The sequence below is a fragment of the Harpia harpyja genome, chromosome 6 (assembly GCF_026419915.1).
Source record: "Harpia harpyja isolate bHarHar1 chromosome 6, bHarHar1 primary haplotype, whole genome shotgun sequence".
NCBI lineage: Eukaryota > Metazoa > Chordata > Aves > Accipitriformes > Accipitridae > Harpia > Harpia harpyja.
This window is the reverse complement of record NC_068945.1, coordinates 2,754,914-2,782,230: the sequence shown is the minus strand read 5'-3', so window position 1 is coordinate 2,782,230 and position 27,317 is coordinate 2,754,914. Positions and strand designations below refer to the sequence as shown.

General features: G+C 41.8%; 1 protein-coding gene across 3 annotated transcripts in view; it reads right to left on the bottom strand.

Moving 5' to 3' along the window:
* The window catches only part of UPK3A (uroplakin 3A), a 49,304-nt gene that overhangs the window by 3,070 nt on the left and 18,917 nt on the right, over nt 1–27,317 (bottom strand). The window contains exons 1-4 of one of the 3 annotated variants that reach the window (XM_052790805.1): nt 4,963–5,006; nt 4,590–4,663; nt 3,596–3,751; nt 653–932 (exon numbers count right to left, since the gene is read on the bottom strand). In XM_052790805.1, coding sequence (XP_052646765.1) covers nt 653–932; nt 3,596–3,751; nt 4,590–4,644 — 491 coding nt within the window. In that variant the 5' untranslated portion in view covers nt 4,645–4,663; nt 4,963–5,006. Of the gene's footprint in view, nt 1–652; nt 933–3,595; nt 3,752–4,589; nt 4,664–4,858; nt 5,007–27,317 lie in introns of those variants that run through there. The other 2 variants (XM_052790804.1, XM_052790806.1) reach the window with 2 other exon arrangements.

Here is a 27,317-nt window from a genome sequence, read left to right as displayed (position 1 = left end):
TGACTGCCATTTTTACTACAGCTTTTAAGTAGCTGGCTAGAGCAAAGCAAGTGTTTCGGGTAACAGCTGTCAGTGTGCCTGAATTCCCCAGATGGCCAGCTTCCCCAGACAACATGGGTCAGACAAGTCTGCAAGCCACTGTGAAGACTCCAGTAACATTAAGGGCTTCCTGGAGCTGGAGACCAAGGAGAGCTTTGGCTCCCCAGAATCCCATCAAAACAAAGCAAGCAGAGCCAGATCTGTCTGCAGTTTGGCAGAATCACCTAACACAAAATACATGGTGAATAATCTCAACATCATTTCCCAGTCAAAATCCTTTTCTACAAGCAGTTTCTCATCAGATGCTGTCACTGGATTACCTACTCCAACATAGGTATAGATTCGGCAGTTCACACGTTGAATTTTCCTACTGATCACCGAATTGAACCTGACAGAGCTCACCACTGCTAAGGTACCACAGGGCACCATCTGCAGGGTGCTAGACCAAAGCCAAGCCATCTTCACAACTACCCTTGCAATAGAGCATTTCGGTTAGGGACTGGTAATTCACATCATACCATTACAAAAGAACATTACAAACTCCTATTTTGCTCCATTGCTTCCTATTGTGTTTTAAGAGCAGCAATCACCTTGTAAGAAATAAGAATTATACCTGTATGTTGTATCTGGTGCAAGAGGTGGGTTACAGACAGCTAGGAAGTTTGGGTCGTACAAACATGTCCCATCATCCCCGACTCTGAAGAGGTATCGTTTCAGGACATCAGAAACTTTGTTAACATCTCCTACATCAGCAAATCTGGGAGGCGATGCACAATTGGGTACATCAAACAAGGCAGCTTTGTAAGGTCCAAGCTGCCCGCCACTTGTTTGTTGGAAGGTGCTGTCGAGTGGTTTGCCGCTGTTGTCAGTCACCAGGGAGCTTATTGCACTTGCTGCAGGAGAGATGCTTTTTAACAAGGCTGTTAGAACTACTTCAGCCCTTTCCATTCACCCTGTATTTACTTGGCAACTTGCTCTTCTACCCCAAAACACTCAAAAGGGAAACAAAAAACCTGCTACCAATTTGGCTGTGTAGTGATCTTACCCCTTCCTCCTTATCTGGTGATGAAGCTCTTTACAGTTGTCCCTCAGAAACTGTGAGGGATCCACAGAGTATCTCAGAGCACTGCTTTAGTAGCCACCCTCCCAAAATTCCTCTTTTCCAAGGAGAATCTGGTGGAGTAGGGGGGAGGGTGGCAAAGGCCATGCCACACATGGCTCCAATAAACATTCAGTAAATGCTGCCATTTCAGATTTGATACTATAGCCAAGGCAGAGTTTCTATAGAGTCACAACTCTCCCATCTCCTGGAACAGAAACCCTTAGACCTCTGGTCATGCAGCAGCTGGACCTCCCAGAACCACACAGTATGCTGAGCAGTGTGTAGGGGCTGCATGAATGGATGCAGTATCTACATTTCTGGCCAGCGAGGCATGTCACTGCTTCCAGGCAGCATGCCTCAAAGTCTGAAAGTCCTCACAGCTTCAAGCAAAGTGTGAATCTGTGCCCAGTCCTAAAGCATAGTTTGGAAGCTCAGTTGCAGCTCTCAAACCTTTCCTGTTGCAAAGCCAAGGCACGAATCCCAAGACATGCTCCCGAGTTCTGCAACTGTAGGTTAAATTTTTTTTGAGAGCTCCCTCCAGCTGTTCAGTGGTGTCAGCAGCAAAAGAATGCCAGTTTTTACAAAGCCGTGGTACATTGGGAACTACTTCAGTTTGGAAGTGTTCTGCTGTGCTCCTGGAGCAGAGTTCTTGCAGCTGCTTGGCCATGAGTTTTTAGCTATGATCCAATGCAAAATTAAACCTGTTTTAAAAGGGAATAGTTTCTAGCACAGGTTAGAAATACAACTTAAGGGTCAGCGCTCAAGTTTGTTGAGCTCTGACATCCCTCTCTTCAATGGGAGCCAATAACATGAAAGCAAATACTAGCTAAGACCTGCTCTATTCTTGGGCTTGCTTTCCCAAATTATACTTCTCACAGCTAGGTCTTACTGCTCTCCCAGTCTCCATCCACTTCAATAACTTAGCCTGGCTCTGGTGAGCAAGTAAGAGCTGATGCCTAAGCAAGTTCGTTTTGTGGGGTTTTTTTGTTGGGGTTAGTTAGTTGGTTTGGTTTTTTTAGACTTTACTAGGTTTACTAGCAACATTAACAAGAGGAGAGCTAGAAGTTACATTACTTCCTCAGAAATTTGCGAGACCCTCAGCTTTGTAGTATGCCGACACATTTCCTTACCAGCAGAGCTGAACATAAGGCATTAAAGAAAATTAAGTTCTCTTCAATTTTCCTTCTCCCTGCTCCAGGAGGCATCCAAGGGTGAGCCAACATGCTTCTCTGCAGACCAGAGATAAATCCAAACAAAATTCCTCCCAGTCTGCAAAGTAATGTGTTTGCGTCTGCTTGCCTTAAAAGCAGCAGAAGAGATCTCTCTGTATATAACCCCTTTTGTAGGGATTCATCCATCTGCGTAGGAAGCTTTTGGCACAGAAACTGCAGAAGATGGGGTGGTTGAGGTAATTTCCAACACAAACCTTATTTGCAGGTCTAACTAGGTATCAGTAGCCTTTTATATAATTATAATGCACTTATAGTCTGTTTTAAACGTATAAAGATGTGCACTTCAGTTATGGGATGTGTCTCAGAAGGCCATGCATTCACAATTGTCTATGTTAGCTGTATGGGATGGTGTCTCTGATTACGGCTTCTGCCTATCCAAGGCATCCTCTTTCCACCTTTTCCAAAGTGGCAACAATCAGCAGTGGAAGTTTCAAGCCTGTTTTGTCTGTTGGTCGGTTTCACTACTGCCCCCTCAAGATCTCTTCTCAGTGCCTCTCAAAAAAGGAAGCTGCATACAGCCTTCAGGGGAGAAGGCGTGATATATGGAAGTAATTTGTTTCTGTCAGCTTATGGAGTAGCTCTAACTGACATTCAAAACAGTCTGCCAGAACAGCAGGGAACAGAGAAGGCAGTTCTTGGTCACTGCCAGCAAATGTTTCATTGCCAAGCAGTTATGAAACTCATTTTATGAATGAGCCCATGGGACAGGCATCTTTGACCACAAGTCTAGCATGACTTGCCTTTGTCTACAAAAAAAAAAAAAGTAGTCGTTGCAAGGGCTGGCTACCCTAACTATGATGCAAACAGCAGCGTTACCCAGTTTCTCCTAGCAGGTTTACTTAGGGGAATTCAGACTTTTATACAAGGCATTTGTGTTTAGACAAAGATAAGGTATCAGACTGTGGACCACTTGGTTTCATTAGCAAGATTTGGGCAAAGGCTTATAGCTGATAGTGCTGCTCCACACCTACTGGGAGTCAGCTAGCACAGTACTAACACTTGCTATCATTAACCAGCCCCATTGAAATACTATGGTTATTTATATTTTATAATAATACCCTAGAGAAAACTAAGGCCAGAGGCTCAGCTTGTACATAGCTTACAGCTACAGATTTTTCTCTTTCCCCCCATTCAGACCCAGTCCCATCAAATCGTGAAGAATTGCATGCAATGGCCACATAATGTAGTTATCTTCCAGAGACGCATAATGCTGGATACTCACCTGTTTCCTTCATTGCATACAAGTAGATGACGTAAGATTTATTTGGATGCAGTGAGCTGTCAAACATACAGAAAGGTTTTTCTAGAGCAACTGTAGTAAGAGTGGGATTATTTGTAGCAAGCTGAGGGGCTGCAATCTGAGGCTTCAGGCTTTGATCTAGAAGAGAAAGTTACCAAAAAAGTGTATGAAAAATCTTCCTCCTCTCCCCCTGCAAGCTCTGACTCAAAAGGAAGGATCTGGCAGTGCTAACAAACAACATAAAAGCATAAAAGGGGGATATGAACTGCAGCTGAGCAGGAAACAGCCTACCTGCCCTGTGAAAGTTTGAGAGTTAGGGGGTTTGCTTTAATGCAAAACTGGGACCCCAAGGATTTGGGAAAGGAGGCAAGAGATGTTACTCCTCAAACATACAGGTCACATCACCTCAGAAGGTGAAAGGCAAAGCCTCATTATAGGGGATACTTGAACATCTGTCTTCAGGGTCCCACATACAGCCTCCCCCCTCCAGTGGCAGCACCAGAAGCAGTACAGTCAGTTCTCAAATCCTTTAGCAGTAAGGAATCTTAAGGTTTTTAAGACCAGGCTTGTTAACATTCAGAGAGAGATATAGCAAAACCTTACAAAAAAGGAAAACTGTCTGGGAGAGGCACTGGAAAGAGCAAATAGTCTTAGAATAAAGTTTATGTCAGATACTTCCTCCCTCTCCACACAAGCTCATCCCATCTACAGTCTCCTGGGGAAGATTAACTAAAAACAAAGAGAGAGATTCAGCAGCGCCTCCTCCTTCCCAGCCTAGCTGCAGTAGAGACACTTTAACAATATTCCAGCAGAATACATGTTTGAAGCCCTAAACTCCCCTCCCAACACAGGTCTTAGAGCAGAGAGTTGACACCCAAGACAAAACAAAAAAAACCACAAGAAAAACAGAAAGGGAAGAGGTACAAAGAGAGGAGCAACAGGAAAGGAGAAGAGACTGCAGATAGATGCCTCTTACCTGCACACAGCTGTCCCAAGCAGCAAAAGGCTAATACAACCCAAGAGCTACACATGCTTGAGCCCTCCAGAAACCTGCCAGGAAAGGAAAAACAATGCTGGGAGGCAGCCCCCATCGAAGAGCTCCCAATTCCACTCCCTCCCTGAAGTCAACCACACCTACTCCTTTCCACAAGCTCCCTGTGGTTAGAAGTTACCTACTCCCCCCAGCACCTCCCTATATGCTTATTGCCCCGCCTGCTCAGATGTCACCAATCCCCCAGCTATTACCTGCTCCCAGGTGAGGAAGGGTGTTGCAGTTTTGATTTCCACCTGATAGTGGGCACCAGTGTAGTTCTCAACAGTGTTATGGGTGTAAAGAGTTTTTTCCCCACCTGCGTCATTGATAGGTGGCTTTGTTCTTCACCTTCTGTCTAAAAATTTTTGAAATCTCTCATGTAGGAAAAATTTGGAACTGAATATCTGAACCCTTCATCCAGTCTGCATCATGGATGGTTCTGATTCAGAGCTCTAAATTTGGGCAGCCTTAACAGAGGTTACAATTGCCTTCTGAATTGTGTTTCCTGGGTTACATCCTGAAAAACATAAGCTTTCTGCTTCTGGTTAACCCTAATGTGATTCAGGGCAACTACACGAAGAGCAAACCACTGGGAAATCTGAATCCGTCCTGTTGTACCAAATTGTTCAGCTGAGAATATTCTTGATGAGTAACTGCTATTATGAATGGTCTATTACGTAAGAGCTCAGATTACAAAATTATTAATCACCCACTTAAAATAGGCTGAGGGGAAAAAATAACTATCATCAGCAAGATTTTACAGAATTAATGGGGCTAACATGATGTCATTGCAGCCACTCCAGATTTACACTAATATCACTACAGTTACAATACCAAATCCATCTCCTTTATGGGTATGCCATGGGCCCCAGAAATCTGTTTGAAATATGTAATCAAATTATTATAATGCAATTTCCTCCCCATATGTGTCTCATTTTGTTTCAAATTCTGCACATCATCTTCAGTGTGTTTGGTTTTACTTTTTTCTCACACTACTTTTGAGGGAGAATATTGAATACAGGAGTTACCCCAGATTTGCACTGCTATAGGATAAGAATGAGTTGCAGTATTCCTTCTCACTCTGCAATGCACTCAAAGCCTGTGCTGGCATTAATATTCAGATAAATCAGATTAAACCAGATTCTGTCTTTTATTCCTAGGAATCTGATTTTTAACATTTACGCTAGGGGGGTTAGTTGTACAAACTTGGTACTGATCTGCTCAAGAAAGTTTTAATCCCTTAAAGCACTATAATAACGCTCAAAACCTGTAAGGTTTCTGACTCCACAGTAAAAGCAGAGCTTAAGAACAACAAGATCTCTTTCTCCATCATAAAATCAATACTTTCTCCAAACAGTGATTCCTGTAAAATCAGATCCTGAATTCTTTACAGAAGTAACCCTTCCAGAGCAATCATCAGTAGCTTTTTGCCTTTAAGACAGAAAATAGAGACATTATTTGCCTAATTAAAAAAAAAAAAAAGATACCAGGACATACTGGATGGCAGAGAAAATGCAATATTCTATTTTATGGCATGCAAGCCATTTGTATGTACTACAAAATACTTTTTCAAGTTTTATAAGAAAGCACTGCTCCCTCATTCACTTTCTAAAGCATCAAAACAGACAACAGAAAAAGATATCAATTTTAAAAATCAACAGATTAAGGCCCAGAATCACAATAAAATATTTAATTTAAAGGTAGCAATGATGTTTTTTAGATTCACAGCCATCAAACAATAAATTTAGCACTTATTACTCAGGCAAAACTCTGCATGACCTTCTTGGAGTCTTGCCTGGATGAAGAGTGTGGCAAACTGCTCCTCGGGCTACAGTCATGCAAACTGTTACGTACGCAATTCATTTGAAAACAGCCAGGAGTATGTCAACAGAGCTGCTCATCACAGAAAGTTAATCACCTTTCAAAGTGGCTACAGGATGACAATTTTAGCCATTATTTTCCATGACGCTATTTTTTTAAGCCATCATGATTTACTTCAGTACAAGGCCATCTTGTGCTCTGGTGGAATTCACCAGCCACAATAAGAGGGATAACATTGCCTATGTTGCGAGATTTTAAAATTGTTGGGTTTGTTCCATGCTCAGAAGAATCTCAAACAAAGGTAGAAAATTAACATGACAATAAACTCTCTCAGCTCCATCTGTGCTGGCAGATGTGTCCTAAATTAGGACCAGATCTCATCCTTGCTTACACTTGCGTAAATCCATATTAACTCCACTGAAGTCGGGGAGCTGGTCTGGATTTAAAGGATGTTACCATGAACAAACTAAACCTCAGTAAAATCACAGTGTTCCCCAAAGGAAGTGCAAGAGAAGAAATCAGTGTAAATTCCTATGTCTTCATTTAAGCAACAATGCCAATTTTCTTGCTCTACGTTGCCTTGTAGGCAATTCTGGAGTAATTCATAGAAGCCTCCAGAGTCAGTTTGGATTGATAGCTCTGTGAGAACAAAACTTGCCTGTAGCTTTGGCTTTCCAGGGCTGTGTGAAGCCTGTAAGGGTTTGAGGAGGATGAGGCCTGAACTCCTGAAAGGCCGCAAAATGTATGGAACACTCCAGGATCTGAAGTCCAAACCTTCTTTGCATTCTCAGCTGTGGGCATAGTGGAGATAACTCTCCATACTCTGCTGTGCTCCATCTCTGCGTTCCACTACACGGGCTAAAATTTATGGGCCACTTACAAGCCCAGCTCCATGTAGAGACATTACAGTGTTTAATAAAGAGATTAAAAAGCATGGTGGTGACATCTACCAGTCAAGAGATAATCTAATCCAAAGGGTGAGGAAGACAAATAAAACATAGAATCCATTTTAAATTATTTTGAAGATCCTTACTAGTTTTCTGCATAGCTATTATTAGCTTGTAATTTCCTGCAGATATCCTGGTGGGTGTAGACCTTGAGGAATGGGCTGAAAAAGGAGACAAGTAATGCCTTTGTGAATTAATTTTTAAAAAGCATTCCATGAATATGGGACATCTGGACGAGGGTGCAGAGATGGTTAAAAAAAAGTTGATAAAACAGGTGATCAAAGCTTGGGACAGTGGTGGAGAGCTGACACAGTTAAAAAATGGGGAAGTACAGAGATGCAGCATTATAAAATATTGTGAAAGTGAGGACAAGCTGGAATGAGAAACAATGGAAAAGTTTTTCCTTCTGTCCAGTCACTGTTCTTCAGACATGATCTGGCAGGAACTATAACCACCTCTACTGCTCAATTTTATGCACCATCTGGTCTGCAGAGGTTAACTGCAAGGGAAGCAGCTCTCATACTGCTGTACATCAGTCCATTTGAGAGTGCCACTGTGTCGTGGTTTAACCCCAGCCAGCAACTAAGCAGCATGCAGCCGCTCACTCACTCCCCCCCCCCGCAGCGGGATGGGGGAGAAAATCAGGAAAAGAAGCAAAACCCGTGGGTTGAGATAAGAACGGTTTAATAGAACAGAAAAGAAGAAACTAATAATGATAATGATAATGATAACACTAATAAAATGACAACACCAATAATAAAAGGATTGGAATGTACAAATGATGCGCAGTGCAATTGCTCACCACCCGCCGATCGACACCCAGCTAGTCCCCAACCGGCAATTCCCCCACTCCCCTTCCCAGTTCCTATACTGGATGGGACGTCCCATGGTATGGAATACCCCGTTGGCCAGTTTGGGTCAGGTGCCCTGGCTGTGTCCTGTGCCAACTTCTTGTGCCCCTCCAGCTTTCTCGCTGGCTGGGCACGAGAAGCTGAAAAATCCTTGACTTTAGACTAAACACTACTGAGCAACAACTGAAACCATCAGTGTTATCCACATTCTTCGCATACTGAACTCAAAACATAGCACTGTACCAGCTACTAGGAAGACAATTAACTCTATCCCAGCTGAAACCAGGACACACTGAAACCGAAAAATCTATTCGAAGAGGTTACTGGTCAGCTACTACAGACTTCAGAAGTGGCTGTTCTGGGGGCTGGTATTAGTAAGAGATTGTCAAGGGCAGCGTCTGGAAATCCAAGCTATCCTGGCAATGGAAACTTTAATCTAATGGTAAATAACTTGCAGACACTACTGCACTGTATTTATATCATAAGGCTGCAGATAAAAGGGAGAAATTTCCCATTTATCCAGGGAGAAAACTCCTCACTGAAGCAGGAGGTGAAATACATTTTATGACATTTCTCTCTCTCAAAGTCTTCCCAGAATACTTCAAGACAGTAGGAGCTTCACATCTCACAACATCCACTGCACAAAGGCCACATGGATGCCTGGTACTTTTGTTCAGTTCTGAAATCTCTTTGATATGTCTTTGGCTTCCTGGAGAAGTATTTCTGTCCTTCGTTGCTGCCACAAGGAGCATTAACTTCTGATCGTAAAATCTACACACCTATTAACATGGCCTCAGGATTTATTTTCAGGGTCTCTCTTGCACCTTTCCTAATAAAGTCCCTTTGCGTGTACAGATTATGAATCTCCAGAAGAGCTCTGCAAACCGCTTTGTTAAAAAGGGACCGGTGTGATGGAGATAAGCCCCATCCTACATTCACTCAGTACAGGAACAGACTTATGTGCTGAGTGGGGGTCCCATCTGTGCACAGATCGGAGCAGCATGACTCACTGAGCCATTGATCTCCTTAAATTAGAAATCTTGCATGTGTCCATAAGGAAATATGAAGGCTCAGTTAGAAAGATGAGAACTTGGAACTTATTTTATCATCTGGTGAGAATTAATTTTGTGCAAACCTGAAAGGACAAGCAGTGGAAACATCAGGAAGGGAAAAATAACTTTCTACTTAAGAAATCAGGGCCACACCCTTGTCCAATATAAATTGGCATGGCTCCATTGAGGTAGATTCCTTACGAACAGAAGAACCAGTCCTTCTTGCATTCCCCTGAGAAATCACATATAAGATCTTATCTCTCCAGTAAACCCCACACGATCGCAGAACACTGAAACATCTGCAGCTTGGAGGAGCTAGGGGTTAAAATGAAAGGCCTCTTTGTTACACAGAAGTTACTGTTTTCTTTGCTGAGGAAATGTCTTGCTATCTACAGTTATCTGCTTGAACTTTCATCTCATACTGTTAAGAACTACTAAGAAGTACTTCTTGTTATTAAAGTCCTGGGCTTATGTGATAGTGTAGATGTCCCTAATAACAGCAAGCACCATTTGCTGGAGCCTTCTCAGAACTGCCCTTTGTGACAGATCATTTGTGCCAGGCAGGTCAACGTAGGTTGGTCCCACATTTCTTCACTTACAAAATGATACTTCAGTGAATCCACTGTTGGTTGAGGGGCGTGTTCTAAACATTAGTTATAATGAGGAGTCACACTGCTGCAGAAGAGGAAGAAGAGAAAGTATCTTTGGTAATTCAGACTGGCTGGATAATTGTGGTTTATATCTATGACAAAAGTAACCTGGCTTTTGATGAAGAACTAAGCAAAGATAACAGGGGGTGGAGTTAATCTTCCTGGCCTGTGAACTGGCTACATTCCCTAGGCTGCAGTTTCTGTTAACTGGCTTTGTGCAAAAGTAACTTGACTGTGTTGGCATGACATGGGTCAATGCAATGACCCTTTCCCTGGCTGATGTGAGGAAGCAGGCCTCCCTAGGCGGTGGGTGTAATCCCTCACCTTCATCCTCAGGTTGCACATGATTATTTTTATAATGGAGCCCTTTTAATTTAATTTTGCCAGGTAAATAAAATTTAGCTTTCTGGGTTTGCAAGCAAGAGTGAATTTTAATGACATGAAACTTGATTAATATTTGCGGTTCAAGAAGGATCTCTCTGTAATGGCTGAAGAGTAGGCCCTTTCCTCACAAAGATTTTTTTAGGGCTTGGAATCCCTCTCTAAATCTAAAGTCCTGAAATATCACTTCATGAAGCCAGATTAATACCCTTGAGACTCAGCTGAACTTTGGTGCAGTTGCTGTGGTTTTATATGAATGTGAAGTACAATACAACGAGGCTCCTGTACTGATCAGTGTGCCAAATTCCACTGCAGTCGGATCAGGGTAAAAGTTTTCTAACAAAATGATGAATTGGGTCCATAATGTTGTAATTAATAATGGAAAAAGCTTTCTGTTAGGACTTCCTTTACTCACTGAATTGTAACCCACTAGCTAATTCACTGTTCCGGAAGGACAGAAAGTATATGCTGGTTTTGACTACAGTTTTTATGTTGTAGCTGAAATGCTTTATGCTAAATTCTGATAGATGCTGTTTGAAGTTAACAACCAGATAAAAAAACCCTAAACCAGAACTACCCCCTAAGAAGAAGTACATGAATCAGATGTTGCTTAGTCTGGATCCTCGTTCTTCAGACAATATCACAGAAATGCCCCGTTCATTTGCCTTCCAAGAGGTGTAAAAGGGCTTCGTGAAACTATTCTGATATGCAGGTCCATGGTATTCATGTCCATGGTTCCAGTGCAGACTATGCAGGAAGATGGAGTAATCTGTAAGTGTAGGTACTGAATGCCCATCTGTTGCTAGCCAAAATTTATGTTCTAAACAACATCCATATTCCTCGTTACTTATGCTCATTTTGTTTGTTGTTTGATAATGTAGTCCTCTATAGAATTTGCATATAGGTTCCTACTGATAAAGTTTAAATGGCTCAGTTTCATGTCTGTTCCTCTTCAGTATTCAAAAGACATACTTCTGAGCAGTGACTTCTTTTTCAACTCTTAATTGAATGGAAGCCATGAGAACATGTCAAACAGGAATGCTGCCAGCCCTGTATTGAGTTATCTCTGTAAGTCAATGAGCAGCACCAAAAGATTGCTTTTTTAAGGAGTTCATTCTCATGATTTGATAACATGATACACAGCAACTGCTCATGCACAAATACAGTTGGAATATGACAAGAACAAGAGATTTGGGAAAAAAAGGATCCCGATGTAGTAAACCACTGTGATTCACAATTGCTCTAGGAAAGGGAGATAAATGCTTGACCCAGCTGTGTTGGTGTGGTTTGTAGTTTAACGTGACATTTATAGAGTTTCAGTTTGCAATAGACTGAGATGCTTCAGTGTTTTTCTACAGCTTCTTTGAGATAATGTGCATAGTGGGTTTGCTTGGCAGTAAATATCTTTGGTCAGTGATTGAAAGTGGAAGAAAAGTCAGTCTGATGCTGTAGAAGGCATTTGCAAAAATACATCCCAGAATAATTTTTTTTACCTTGAAAAGTGAAACAACCACTCAAGGAACAATATACGAAAAGGAAGACAATGTTTCTCCTGACTCATATGCTTCTGAAGTTCTAAGCTTTCAGCTGATACTAGTGGCAAATACAAGTTAGTAATAATTAATAATAAACAGGCAGGATTCAGTGTAAATAGCTGCTGGGAGAGGGATGCGATAGATAAAACAATATTAGAATTTCAGCTATGCTGGTGTAAGTTTCTTTGCAGTCAACAGGTTTAAACCTAGAGCCCTGTAAAGGGAGATAAAAACTGAATGAGTAAATCCAATTATATTTATCATAAAAAGATTATATGAAAAAAGTAAGCATTGCTGTGACCAATGTCTCAATGAGGAAACTGATGCATGTTAAAGTGCAATGACTTGACTGGAGTGTTACAGTAGTAAAGAAAGCCCGTGTCTCAACTCTCATGGCTCCTAGTCCAGCATCTAATGGGCTGAGCTGGCTCCACTGTAAGCTTATTTCAGGGGACTTTATGATTAGATATTTTTACTTAACCTGGTAGGCAGAAACTAATTTTTTCTTATATAAAGCTATTTAAACCCTCTCTTTCTCCTCTTAATGGGACTCAGTGAGAGACATTTTGTTGAACTCTGCCTACCACTGCAGTGCACTTGTCTCAGCTCTCAGTTGTTAATTACTCCCTTAAGGAAGAGTTGTTTTGTGATTTGGACCTTGGATGAAGATCTAAAAGATTATGCATAGTTAGAGGCTCCCTCTGAAAGCAACCTATTTAATCTCTGTTTTTCAGCTGCCCACCTGTAAAATAGGAATAAAAATTATTCTGCTCTCAGCTTTTGGTATTGTCTATTGAGACTATATGTATTTGGGGAAAGAGTATTCTTTATTAACTACGTCTGTGTATTGGTTATTTTAGCCTTTAAAAGAAGAATTATGTAATACAATTCACTGGTCAATTTTGGGCAGACATAGAATACAACCCTCAAACTCACTTTCAGTTTCCAAGCATTCCTGCACAGAACCTCTGGAAATAAAGTCCTCATGATACAGCTTGCCATATGTACAAGCTGTTGAAATAATTTAAATACATTTGGCTTCCAAGAGTGAATTTCATATGAACACAGTCTAAACAGATATTCCTGCTCAGGAGCTGAGACCCAGTTGGTTTTTTTCATACACACAGCATTTTGTTGCATGACAGGTCTTGATTCTTGGGCAATTTGGTTTCAGTATAGCCACACGCCAAGAGTGCAAACTCTGAAACTCAAGGTTTAAGCTATGTATATATGGATATGCACATCCTCATAGACAAGCTGATGAAGAGCAGACCAGATAAGCAGACAGCAAGGTGGACTGAATGGCCGGGCTCAGAGAGTTGTGATCGGCAACATGAAGCCCAGCTGGAGGCCAGTCACTAATGGTGTACCCCAGGAGTCAATACTAGGATCGATACTGCCTAATATCTTCATTAATGACCTAGGTGATGGACCAGAGTGCACTCTCAGCAAGTTTGCAGGTGATAAAAAACTGAGAGGAGTGGCTCATACACCAGAGGGTTGTGCTGCCATCCAGAGGCACCTGGACATGGTGGAGAATGGACCAACAGCAATCTCACGAAGTTGAACAAAGGAAACTGCAAAATCCTGCACCTGGGAAGGAATAACCTTAAACACCAGTACACAATAGGGCCAGTTGGCTGGAAAGCAGCTTTACAGAAGAGGAGCTGGGCTCCCGGGGGACAAAAAGTTAACCACGAGCCAGCAGTGTGACCTTGCGGCAAAGGCGGCCAACAGCATGTGGGGCTGCATGAGGATCATTGCCAGCAGGTCGAGGGAGGTGATCCTTCCCCTCTGCTCAGCCCTGGTGAGACCACAACTGGGATGCTGTGTCCAGTTCTGGGCTCTCCAGTACAAGAGGGAGATGGAGCTACTGGCATGAGTTCAGGGAAGGGCAACTAAGATGATTAAAGAATTGGAGCATCTTGCATAAGAGGCTGAGTGCGCTGCAGTTTTTTAGCCTTGAAAAGGGAAAGCTCAGGGGGACCTGATCAATGCATATAAATACCTGATGAGAGGGCGCCTATAACAAGAAGGTAGCCAAAGGAAGAAGCACATGGAAAGACAAGACCAAATGGATTTACTGGAGTCTGTACAAAGGGGCACCCATCGGCAGTATAAACAATCAGCTAACTAAGAAGGAAAGGCTTTCTCTAAAACTCATTCAAATGATTTAGAAATGCTTTCTCAGGAAGGCTGCAATGCAGCATGATGTGAATTTGTTTTCAACTATACTGCAGTAAGGATAATCAAATAAGTCAGATTAGAAAATGCCCATGTGGAGCTATATGGACCAAAACTGCTGTAATCTAGACCAGAGACCAAGCGGACTACCTGATTCACAAAATCAGGAAGTGGAAAAAAAGTAAAACTCGTGGGTTGAAATAAGAATGATTTAATAACTAAAGTAAAATAATAGTAAAATACTAATAACAGCAACAACAATAATAATAATAATGAAAAGGAATATAATTTAAAAAAAAAATCCAAGAAAAGACAAGTGATGCACAACGCAATTGCTCACCACCCACTGACCGATGCCCGAGCAGCGATCCACCCCTCCCAGCCAATTCCCCCCAGTTTATATACTGAGCACGACGTTCTGTGGTGTGGAATATCCCTTTGGCTAGTTCAGGTCAGCTGTCCTGGCCGTGCTCCTTCCCAGCTTCTTGTACACCTGCTTGCTGGCAGAGCATGTCCTTGACTTAAGATAAGCGCTACTTAGCAACGACTAAAACATCAGTGTGTTACCAACATTATTCTCACACTAAATCCAAAACACACTGTACCAGCTACCAAGAAGGAAATTAACTCTATCCCAGCCAAAACCAGGACGAGTGTGTACAATTTTATTTGAGAACACATCTTTGCTCATCCTTGTCCCTCCTGCAAAGACAAGAAGGAAGTCAGATCCTTTGTGCTGCTTTTGGTGATAAAACAAAACCAGGTGACTTTGGCATCTCATTTGCTATGCTGGTTCTGGGATTAATAGTAAACATTCTTACACAGTGCCTGCTAAAGCATAGACCTAGTACAAAAGTCCTAAAAATGATAATGAAAAGGTGCTAAATAGACTTTGTCAAATGCATAAGAGCTTTTCACTTCTTTCAGTATGGCTGTAATTCTTGTTCTACCAGGCAGACCAGAATGGTTCATTGCTGTCTTCTGCATTTAAAATTTTTAAGATATTTTCCCCTATTTTTGTTGTTAAACATTCAAGAGAAAAGCATAGCTCCAAAAGGCCATTTCTGTTTGGTAGAATTATTAAGCTTCAGCACAGATAATTCTAAAGTCCAGCACCTCAGGTCATTATAAACATTAAGGGATGGTGTGCTATTCCAGCCTTAAATACTTTTAAAACTGGGAATGAAATAGACCCAATTTCTTCTTTCACTGCAACTGGTATGACGATTGTACTACCTGGTGACTGCCTAGAGGTAATCACAGGTAATCAGTAAGTTGCTGTGATTTACCAGCTTCCAGCTTGTCAGCTGAGCCACGTGAGCTGGATGTATGTGATCTCCCAGGCCTTTGCAATTGTGGAGTAAAATGAGTTAAATCACTTAACCTGTCATGTTTCATTACACATCTGCAGCAGTGTAAGAGCACATTACACTGCCAATTATTGTGTATTATTTGATGAATAGTAGAGCATTAAAATGGGGAAATTTGATCATTTGCAACTATCTATACATATGGATCACAAATCAATCCCACTGGTAGCCTGAAGTGAAAAGTTTGAGCAAGCTTAATTCATTTCCTAGTTCTTCTAGGAAATCCTTAAAAAGGGATTACATTTAGCTTAGCACTCATCCAACCCGACAACTTCCTATCAATAGCTCTGCTATTTCAGTGTCCTGTCTAGTAGTGGCAAGACTTAGGCAGCTACAAAAAACCCGAAGAAAAGCTCCAAACTTGTACTCAGATCTCAACCTGGCAAAGCTTAATTTATGTCCTGATGCTTCTCTCACATGGCATGCCTTTTATTTGTTCACCTACTAGAGGGCTGCATTTTGGCTGCAGTTATTTACACATTTTTTGCTCTACTTTCCATTAATTTCAATTCTTCTATTAACAAAGAATTGCACATCTCAAGGAAGATTGCTTCTTGTAGATCTTTATTCCATCAAGCTTTCTGTAAGGGCATTTATAACTCAAAAAGGGCTAAAGTCTCCTCTTAAGAATCAGTTCTCCTAAATGCAATGGATGTATGGGGGGCAATGTGTTTAATGAGAACCATCCAGCAGCTCAGGCATTTGCAGCTGTATTACACAGCTGTAGTCCTGCTTGGTCAAAGCAATTTTTCTACTAAAAGCTGACTAGTGATACTGACACTGACATGTCAGAATCTGGAGAACATTTGTAACACAGGCTTAATGTTATCATGTGTGGCTTTCTACATTAAATGCTAAAGTACCTCACTAATCAGGGCAGCAAAAATACATTTTAAAGTATGTAATCCATCTAGTTTTATAACAAGTCATTGCCACTATCCCAGCTATATTACCACATAGCAATACACATCTATCATCCAGGAGGAGAGCATCATAAATCCAACATCATAAACATGAATACCACTTACAAAGCCAAAATGAGCCGAACCCAATGGAGCTACATAGATTTATATCAAGTGTTACATCTGTAGTCTCCTCCAAGCAGTAATCCCTCTTAATTGACCGTAGTGTCTCGTAAGTGTTCTGCAAACAATGAGAGGGAAAGACACAGGGAAGGCGAAGGCAGAGCTGTATTTCCTCTAAAGAGAAAGGTTTGATGAAAGACATGATACAGCACGTATGTGAGGGAGACAGATTTCTCAGCCTGCATAATAGACTTCCATGGAAACTAATAACTGTCAGAAAATGAACCTCCTTCCATCCAAGAACACAGCATATATAGCACCATATATATAAGAAATGCAAGCAAAGCCTTCCTGAAATAAAGCATTACTCTGCATGCACAAACCTTTCCTTGGGGAAGGGGTGAAAAAGTGAAATGAACTGCACATGCCAGCTGTTCCTTGTGCTCCTTGATGCTGCCAGTAATTCTTTAAAAAGGGCTCTTGAATAGGAGAGGAGAGAACAGAGCAGAACTTGCTGAAGAGAACTGGGGGAGAGAAGGTGGTGGAACAAAGATTTTGAAAACACAAAGTTGACAACCAAAGCAAAAAGCTCCATGACGTCAGAAACAAAAAAAGAGACAAAGTTCTCCATGACCAACATGAAAAGAAAGCCAGCACATACCGAGTCAAACAGCCTTTCTCTACCTATTTGTCAACAAATTACCTTACACATTCCAAACACAGTGACTTGCTCCTGAAGCAACAAGTAGAAAGCAGAGGAGCAGCAAAGACCTCCTAAGCAGCACGCCTGTGGCTGGCACTGCAGTTCCCCCGTGTCCCTTCCCACTGTCAGGGAGCAGAGAGTGGGTAACGCTAAAGCAGTGCTGAGCCTTCAGCCAGGCTGTGGGAACATCACACATATCAGGTGGTGCTGAATAAAAACAGTGCTGCTGTAGGAAGCGTTTCAAACTTACAAGCCGGTAAGATGGTAAAGGAGAAAGGGCTTTTTTTGAAACAAAAAAGGAGAAAGTTGGAGCAGTAATCCACGCAGAAGTACTGAGTTATAGAAAATATTCCAGCTCACAGCAAAGCAAGTTGCAAGTGCATTCATAGCCAAGGACAAGAGTTTGGAATTACATAAACTTTTAGCTTGAAACCACAAACACTAATAGAATAGAAACAAAAACCTTAAAAGTTATTGGAAATTTTATTCTCTGTGCAGTGTTCCCAAATGTTGTACATCATCCAGAGACATTGCCTGCCCCCTCCATCTGCCACATAGTTCAGAGACGGCTACTAGGTGCCTCATGGCCATCTTCACTGCTGTCTGCCTGTACTCACACTGTCTCTCAGCATTTACCCCACCAGCTGGCACTGCAAGTCTGAGGCTCAGGTGTGTCCAAAGAGTTGTGGCAGGAGTGCCCTGGAGGTAGGGCAAGGACAATGCCAATGCTTTTTTCCAAGTCCTCAGCTCTGAGATCGGCTTTAGTTCATTTTAAATAGGGTAGTTTGTGAAACAGGTAATCAAAAAAGGTTTCTGGAGAAAAATCTATGGTTAAAATAACACTGATGTCAGCCTTAAGTACAAATGGTGGCAGCATCCTGTGATGGTGACAGAAGGGAATGGGTTACAAAGTATAGCACTGGTAAGCAGGGTAAAGAACAGTCTTTTCTGCTGGCTGCAAATGATGTTCCAATGAATTTGTAAAAATAGGGAATTCAAACTATGTTGTTAATGGTTGAGAAATGATACTACATAATTTTTAATAGAATAATTTACTAATGATGAGTAAATGCTGTATGGGTGCTATTTATCTTTATTATTATAGATCCAGACCTTTCCCACACACACACTTAATCTTACCACAAGCTAAACTACAGTCAACTTCAGGCAGACATTTGTTTGAGCAAAAGCTAAGGAAGAATAAAGGGCTCTGTTTTGTTGTCCATCCTTTAAGCAAAGCTTCCTTTATTCCACAGAATACCCATAGAGACATTAAGATGTGCTAATAAAACATATTAAAAGTAATATTAAATCCTAAGGCAGTGTGCAATAACTTAAATTGTTATTCCAACATGTAAATAATTTCATGGAATAATGAGTGCTATACTAATTATTTAATTACATTAGAGATCACAATTAAATGTTGAGAAAAAGTGTCTGGCAATATTACTCTAATGAGTTGCATTACATTATCTGTAAACAGAAATGAACTGGGTTTGAGTCTCTTTATAAAATGATTTCCTCTCCAGCTGTACCTCCCTACCCCCCATCCCCACCCCGCCTTCCTTTTATAACTGTTTGGGAATGCTGGATTAGATACGTGAGTTTAAGAAGAAATAAGAGTTCTCTGAAATAGGGTATTGGTTTGTAGCCCTTAAATTCATTGCCTTTTGAAATGAACCACAGAGACCCAGAGGTCATCAGAATCTCTTCTGAAGCCTAGTTTTTATGTATAGCTTAGTTTGCCTAGTTTCCCTAACAGTTCCCCAAAGAGTCTTGCATTGTATGTGTCTGTGACTTTGTACGTATGTTGTTCACTGACATTCGTACATGAATGTACCGTGCTCTGGTCCAGTGATCTAAGCAGCAGTCTGAAACTCAGGATTTGGGAAGGATCTCTTTGGTTAGATGATAACCAAAGAATATAATGTCAAGGCAGTTTGTATGTACAGTTTCATCAGTGTAAGGGTGAATTCAACATTGTCAGGAATGTAAACATACATTCTGTGAAGCTATATATCAGAATTTGACCTTTTGCTTCTGCATCTCAGTCTGCCGAGGAATGGCCCTTGTTTGATATTCTTCTATCTTATAGGCATCCAGGGATATAAAACCAATGAAGCGTTTCATACTGGAATTTACTCTACACTGTAACTGCAGAATAGGCTAGTATCTCTCAGGAAAAATCACATATTTTCTTCCAAAAATCTTTTCTTTGAGTGAAGTAGTGACATCTGATCCAAAGCCTGCTAAAATGAAGAGTCCTGCATCTTTGAAGAGATCAGAGTCTATAATGATTTGAAAGAAGTGTACTATAAAAGGTGAACTGTATGTAATTCATCTTACCAGCATTATGAAAAGGCTCATCTAAAGAAAAAAATAGTCTGAGGAAGAATAGATGTTTGTTTTTATAGAGCATGTTAGCTGCACCGACCCTTTTTTAAGCATTTTTTTCATCCACTGAAATATTTATGAGCGAAGTTAGCATCTCCATTAACATTTAATATTCTTTTTCCCCCCTTGCACCAAAATACTAGATGATGAATGAAGTGATAGCTTGAGGGCTGAAGACACAGCGCTTAGTGATAGCAATCTCTCACCTTTATATAGCACTTTCTCATCCAGATGAAACTGGGCACTAAAGACAGCTTGCTTTACAACCTAGTTCAGAGCTCTTGAAAGTGGTCAAGGTTACAGTGACTTAAAGAGAATGGTTTCTGTCAGTCCTAATTTAAGAGCATATTTGTGTGTGATCGAGTGTATACACACTTATTTGCTCATACTTCAACCTGACCTGTAAGAATAGAGTTCTACTGGCTGGTTGTATAGCTCCTTTCAATCTTCCAGCTCTTTGAGATCTAAAGTCATTGAAACTTGGGCTTCTAAATCTGTATTTACAGTCATAGAATGGTTTGGGCTGGAAGGGATGTTAAAGTTCATCTAGTTCCAACCTCCCTGCCACGGGCAGGGACACCTTCCACTAGACAATGTTGCTCAAAAAATTTACACTATTTTAATGAAATACAATGTTTATATTTGTAGCATGAGTTAAATGGGTAAAAAAATTCACTTGACATATAAGGCTTAGTTATCTAAGCCAAAGAATTTTTAATCTGCCTTTACTAGAATTCTATTTTGGACATTGAATTAGAGTCAGACGAGCCTTGAATTTTCGGATGAAAGTCTTCCTGCAGTGAAATAGTGTTTATGATGTAGACATATGGCACAGAATACAAATACCCTCCAAGTAACAGAGGGAAAGAAACCACATTGAATAAAATAAACTGCATGCACTTCTCCATTATGTATATCTTAAGTTGCTGCAATTAATATTTATCTTTCTATTATATTTCAGCTGGACATAGAAATCCCACAAGAGACAATGTCTTCGCTGTGCAAGTCTCCATATAAACACAGAAGAATAGCCTCCACCTTGAAAAGCTTGCAGTATAAATAGGTAAGTGAGGAAGGAAAGAGCCATGCACAGAGTGTAGGTCCTACCAACAACAACATATACTGTTGTCTTATTAGTGACATTACCAGAAAAGCCCCGGATGTTACAAAGAGAGATTTGTTTTCCAAATGACTCCTCAGATTTATAGTTTCCTTTATATATGGATTTCTGAACAGTTTGACCCATGCTCCTACTTCCCCATGGTAGTATGGTCTGTGTCTGTGGGGGAACTGTGTGGGCAGCATGCTTCTCCTTTCATGCAGTCCAACTCCATTATGCTCCACAGGAAGATGAGGTATTTTCTCCTTTTCCCCAGAAATGCTTTCAGTCCAGCTCAAGCTTATGAGTTACTCAGATTAGCACAGAATGGCTTTACACCATGCATGGAGAGAAAACACAGGGTTCATAGTCTCCTTTTTGTGCACAAGAGAGCTATTTTCTTGATCCAGCCCCTGATTTTAGGCCTGACCTTATTAATCTCTTTTCCTGAGGACCCGTATCGCCTGTCCTTCTGAATAAACCCTGCAGATGGCAGTGATCTAGCTTAGAAGGTAGTACTTGCAATTGCTGTTATTGCCAAGATAAAAACCAAACAACAGAGGAGATTAATTATGGTGCCAGGATTCTGAGAACAGGTGTTTCTAAATTGCCATTTTTCTGTCAGTGGTGTCCTTTCAGTCCGCAGGTGCATACTTAAAGGCATACGCAGTGACTATGTGGTCACAGCTAATGAAAAGTCTGCTTGTTAAAGTTGCGCTTGTGGAAATAAAGCACTTCAAGCTTCTTAGTGTTCCTTACAGAGTTTCAGACATAACATATTTAAAAGATGTAGAGCAAAAACATGGAAGGGGAATTGTCTTCAGATAATTAATATCTGGTTAAGAACTAGGAAGTGAAGCACTAAAAAACATAAATCAGAAGATCTTAACAACCAGGGCTGTTTCAGCATTGCCTGATCACTGCACTTAAATGTCTTGTAGTTCTGACCCTAAGTGTAAATGCTGATATAATACTATATTACTAATTGGTATTCTGCTGTAACTACTATTGTATTTGTGCAATGTTTTGTATGAAATGATTTATGCCCGCTGAAGTCAATGTGTAGTCTTTCCATGGCTGATTGATTTGGCCTATGTGAATATATTTCAAGATACCCTACAGGAAAAAAAAAAAGTCACTGTGCTTACTCATGATTGAAGGGAAGTGAGAAATGCAGCACATGCTCACTCACCAGGTCAGAGAGCTGGGAGTGAAACCAATAAAATGTTTACTGACATTATAAGCACTTTGTGAGTACGATGTCCCTGACATTAATAGGACTAGCAATTCTAGAAAGGGAGGACTAAAAATTTATCTAGTGAAGATAAAGAAGAGATATAGATAAAGAGCACTGTTACTACCCAAGAATGAACCCATCTTTCTCTGGCTTAGATTTAATCTAGCATGAGATGCCTACCCGTACATATTTGCACTTTTAAATTGCAATGCCATTGCTGAGTCCATGATAAAGGAAGCTGACATTTTTCAGTGGGGTTAGGAATGGTTGGCTAAATAAACATTGCGTACAGATCTACATCTGAAAGAGACATTTTGGTACACGGTTTCCAGTATCACTCACCGTAAGAACCCAGCTGCTCATGTACCCAGCTACACAGTCCACAGACAGTATTGCCTGGAAGTCCGAGAGCCAGGGGTGGGTTTGTATCCCAGCTGTCTGAGGCTGAGAAGTGCTGTTCCCATTTTACAGCTGTAGAGCTGGAGCAGACTAAGTTGACAAGTATATGGGAGGACTGAACAGGAAGGAGGGGGATGGCACAGGAACTGAACATGTCTCTCTTCCATCCTTCGTCAGTTGTACGTTGAGTAGGCTGACAGCTCACAGTGGGGGTGACATGCCAGAGTATATCCTTCTGCCTCGGATGAGTGGCTGGCATGCTGCTAGAAGCCCAGACGGGCTCTGAGGTGCTCCCAAGCTGTTCAGATGGGAGGTGACAGCTTGCCTCCGTAGGAAGCAGTAACTTCAGCAGAGCTGGAAACTCAAGGGGAACCAAGAGCTCACAGCCACTGTGTCGTGGTTTAACCCCAGCCAGCAACTAAGCACCACGCAGCTGCTCACCCACTCCCCCCCACCCAGTGGGATGGGGGAGAGAATCGGGAAAAGAAATAAAACTCGTGGGTTGAGATAAGAACGGTTTAATAGAACAGAAAAGAAGAAACTAATAATGATAATGATAACACTAATAAAATGACAACACCAATAATAAAAGGATTGGAATGTACGAATGATGCACAGTGCAATTGCTCACCACCCACCAATCGACACCCAGCTAGTCCCCGAGCTGCGATTCCTCCCCCCCCGACTCCCCCAGTTTATACACTAGATGTGCCGTCCCATGGTCTGGAATACCCCGTTGGCCAGTTTGGGTCAGGTGCCCTGGCTGTGTCCTGTGCCAACTTCTTGTGCCCCTCCAGCTTTCTCGCTGGCTGGGCACGAGAAGCTGAAAAGTCCTTGACTTTAGTCTAAACACTACTGAGCAACAACTGAAACCATCAGTGTTATCCACATTCTTCGCATACTGAACTCAAAACATGGCACTGTACCAGCTACTAGGAAGACAATTAACTCTATCCCAGCTGAAACCAGGACAGCCACTAACTTGCACTGGTACCTCTTTCAAGAGGTTGCAGGGCCCTGGGCCTAGGTCTGCAGTGGCCACGTTGTGACATCCAGAAGTCAGCCGTGTGCCAGGTTTGTCACCGAGGCCAGAGGTTCCCAAGCCCTTCATCAGAAAGGGGGCACCCTTTCCTCGTTTGAATCTGCACAACTGGGATAGCTGGAGAGAAGGCTGCAAGGTCCATGAGAGAGCTGATGTTTGGAGCAGACTGCCATCAGCAGCAGATTTCAAGAGGACTTCTGGGCCTCATCTCCACCTGCTCATTAGGGGCAGGATGAGTTCCAGCATGCACAGACTGTGGGTACTCCCACACCTAACTGCTTTTTCTGTTCTCACTTGCCTTCATAGCAGCAGACTTTGCACTGGTGCTAACTCCAGACTTCACCTCAGGGCACAGCACAGGCCAGCTGCTCCCTCGGGCCAGAAGCAATGGGGGTGCCAGAGCCAGCAGGGCAAGGTCCTCAGCAGGCAGGGGACACTCCACGGCCCCAGGCAAGCAGGGCAGGCCTGTGAGTGCTGGGGAAGCACAGGGTCCGGGCCGCTGGGCAAGGTTGTGGTAATGAAACTGGTCCAGCATCAAGACAGGAAATCATTCCACGAGTCAGGATCAGATCCGTTGATGGTAACCAGGGTTAGACAGATCCCAGTAACCGCCAGACAGGTCCATGGTGACACTGCAGGCATGCGGCCAAGCCAGAAAGTCAACCCACGGGTCTAGATCAACAGGGTCCATGGCCAGGCAAGGGCACAGCTAGACTGAACACAAGCACTCCTACCATAGAGCTCAGACAAGGACCATAGCACAAGGCAGGGCTTAAATAGACCCCTGGGCCCATGGGCAGGGGGTGTGGTGGGGGCCCCAAGTGAGGCTGGTCAGGGACATTAGGGCCTATTTGTGCCCTCAGGGCTTTGACACTTCTGTAGAGTTGCCTCCATTTACAAGGAAATGAAAGAGCATTAAGTTTGAATCATATCATGCTGGTATTATTTCTTTTTATAAATGGCTCAGTTTAGAGGTTTACACGGCAGAAGACAAAACCTGTATATTTTAACTGAAAGAAAAATATAAATTTTAATCATGTGTCACTTTGTTTACTGACTTAAAGCTGCCATTACTCAAGCAGAACAAGGGAAGAGAAATCCCATGTCTCCCTTGGAAACCCATATTCAGTAAAGTGGGAACATTTCAACACATGTAATTGATTTATACTTCAAGAAAATGAATGATTTCTTTCCTCCCCACTCCTAAGCTGCTTGATTGGAAAGTAATTACTCTGCTTTCAGGAAGCAAAGAGAGTTACAGATCCAAGGCTTACGTCAAAGCTGGTAGCCTCAATGCCACATCAAAGCCACACAAAGGTGACTGTGAGTGAAACCAGATAAATGTGGTGATAGTCAGTCAGCATGAGCACTGGCCAACTGAGACAATATTTATACATCTGCAGGGAGTGTATTTTATTTAGTGTTTAGAAGGTGGTCATTTGATCAACCAGAACTTGAGTTTGTTTGGTGGGGATGAAGGGGCAGGGGGGCTGTGAAGGTCCAACCAGATGTTCTGGTTGAAGACTCTAGTGCTGATTTCTTACTCCGTGTTGCCACCTAGTGAATTCAAAGGTGATTTTGTGACCGCTCTGCATTTGGGTTTTTGGGGTCTGGGAGCTTTTTTTTTCCCCCGTTTGAGATTTTTGTTTTGTTGTTGTTGTTGTTGTTGTTGTTTTCTGAGGCAAAACAAAAGGGAAGCCCAGAAAATGTAACTCTTGCAGGGAAGGAGTGGAGAGAGTCTTTTCTGGCACATTTGCAGGTCTGATGTTCTGCTACATGGCCAAACCCAGGCAAACCCAGGAAAGCTCTCATCAGCTCCCAGGTTCGTGAATTTTTACTGATGTTCCTCTAACTGCACACTGGTTGCCTGGTACCTCACCATTGCAGTAGGATATGTTGTTACTTCTTATTCTCCCACTGCAACAACAAGCTTCCTCCTCATCAGCCCCTTCCCCTTGCTCATTTTGGCGTCTTTCTTCCTCTCCTCTTCTGTTTCCCCTGCCTTGCAAATCTTGGCCTTCCTGCTGCCTCCCTCCCACTCTCCCTTGCTATGATCAAGACACCCTCTCCATGTTGTGTTTGGGAAGTAAATATCTCTTTCAGTCACTATTATATGTTTTGGCAGGAGTAATGAAACTGCCTTCTAATCGGTCCTAATCCCGCCCCCTGTCATGACCCTGAAACATCAGGAAAGGGGTGTGATACAAGGAGAACTTCTGGCTAAGATGCTAAATTTGGCCTTGGGAACTCCAGTTCCTGAATCTCTTCTAGCTTTCTGTGCGACTTTGGCAAGTCACTTAATTGTCATGCGCCTCAACTGCGCTATCCTGAGAATGCCCCTAGTCTTCATGCTTTGCATTGTGAGTCTGCTTTTATTACTAAAACATGTGGCAACGTGAAACAGACATCACGGAACTTATGAACAGATAGAGTATCATAGTCTCTAATATATATAACATTCATCCCTCTGCACTAAAACAACATTTGGTTGATTTCTCCGTGCCTTTGTTGCCATCTGGCTCACCTTCCCTCATTTGTTCCACTGTTTTCCTTATGCTTTGAAGATCTCAAGAGCAATATGGAGTACAGGGTAAGTAAAACCCCCTGCATTTCTGCTCCTTAGGAAAACAAGAGTCAATAGACTCATCATAGTTTGACAACATGTCTATTGCAACCTTATTAATTTGCATTGGCACCTAAGAGATTCTTTAAGAGACATTGCATTTTGCACACTAGTAATTTGATTGACAAAAGAAAGATCTCAACAAGGTAATGCCTCAAATAAACACCCCTTGTTCAATTTAATACTAAATGAAGCAATAAATTACAGGAGTGAAACACTTGAAAATCTCAGAAGCAAAAAAAATCACCCCTTGGAAATGGCAAACATTGATTTAACTGTAACTTTGAAGGGGAAAGGTTTGGCTGCAGAGGTGCTTCATTTATAAATTACAAAAAACCTGCTGAATAGAAAAGCTGGTAGAATTAAAAGATCATTTTTCTCAAAGAAACCACACATTAATTTTAGGAGAATAGTCCTTCTGGAATAGTATTAAGACCAAGATAATTTATTGGCTGAGGTCAGAAAATTAATAGGTGTTTTCATACTTTGCACTTCCAAGGCATTTTATAGCTAAAGATTTCCATACTCAATACCTACGCATAGTTGTCTCAGTGCTACAAATAAAAACATTGTGGAAAGTGTTCAGCTTCAAAAAAAGGTCTGTAAGGTAAGAACTTACGTATCTTTGAGGCACACCAAGGACATCCTATATAAGGTGTGTTCCAGTTATGTTGCGTAGGCAGTTATTATCGAGAAGTATGTAACAGTTCTGTAATTTCATTTGCACGTAAGAATTTCTTCCCCAGTGGTAGCTAAGTATTGCTGAAGTAGCGTAAATGAAAGTAGCAGAAAACTGTCATTTATGACGGGGAATGGACACTGCTGGTAAAATTGCAGGTGACCCTAAAATTGGCAAAAAGGTGTACAATGGTAGCAACACAAAAACTGAGCTTGAGAGTCTAGTAAAATGCATAGCCAGATACAAATATTACACATCTGAACACGGAAGGTAAACCTTGTCTGTGGACAGGGGAACACGAAGCTTCGAATCAGTCACTCTGAGAAGGACTGAAAAATCACAGGGAGGAATGAACTGGAGAGAAAACTGCCATTGGGATGCTGAGATAAAAATGACTCATGTCATTCTTTGTGAGTGGGAACTGGGAGATATTTTTACTAAAATATTAAGACAATGTGATGAAGATCACTGGAAAAAATCATGTCTGCACAAAATGCCATATATTTCTTCTGGCAAAGATTTCAGTTTGTCCAAAAATAATGCATGAAGAGAGAACTTGGTTACAGCATGTGAGAGCCTCTGCAGGAAGAAAAGACCAGGTACTCTAATCTCTTACTTTCAGCTAAGAGAAAGGCAGGAAGAAGCGAGGAAGGAAAATGAAGCCTGGCAAACACAAAGC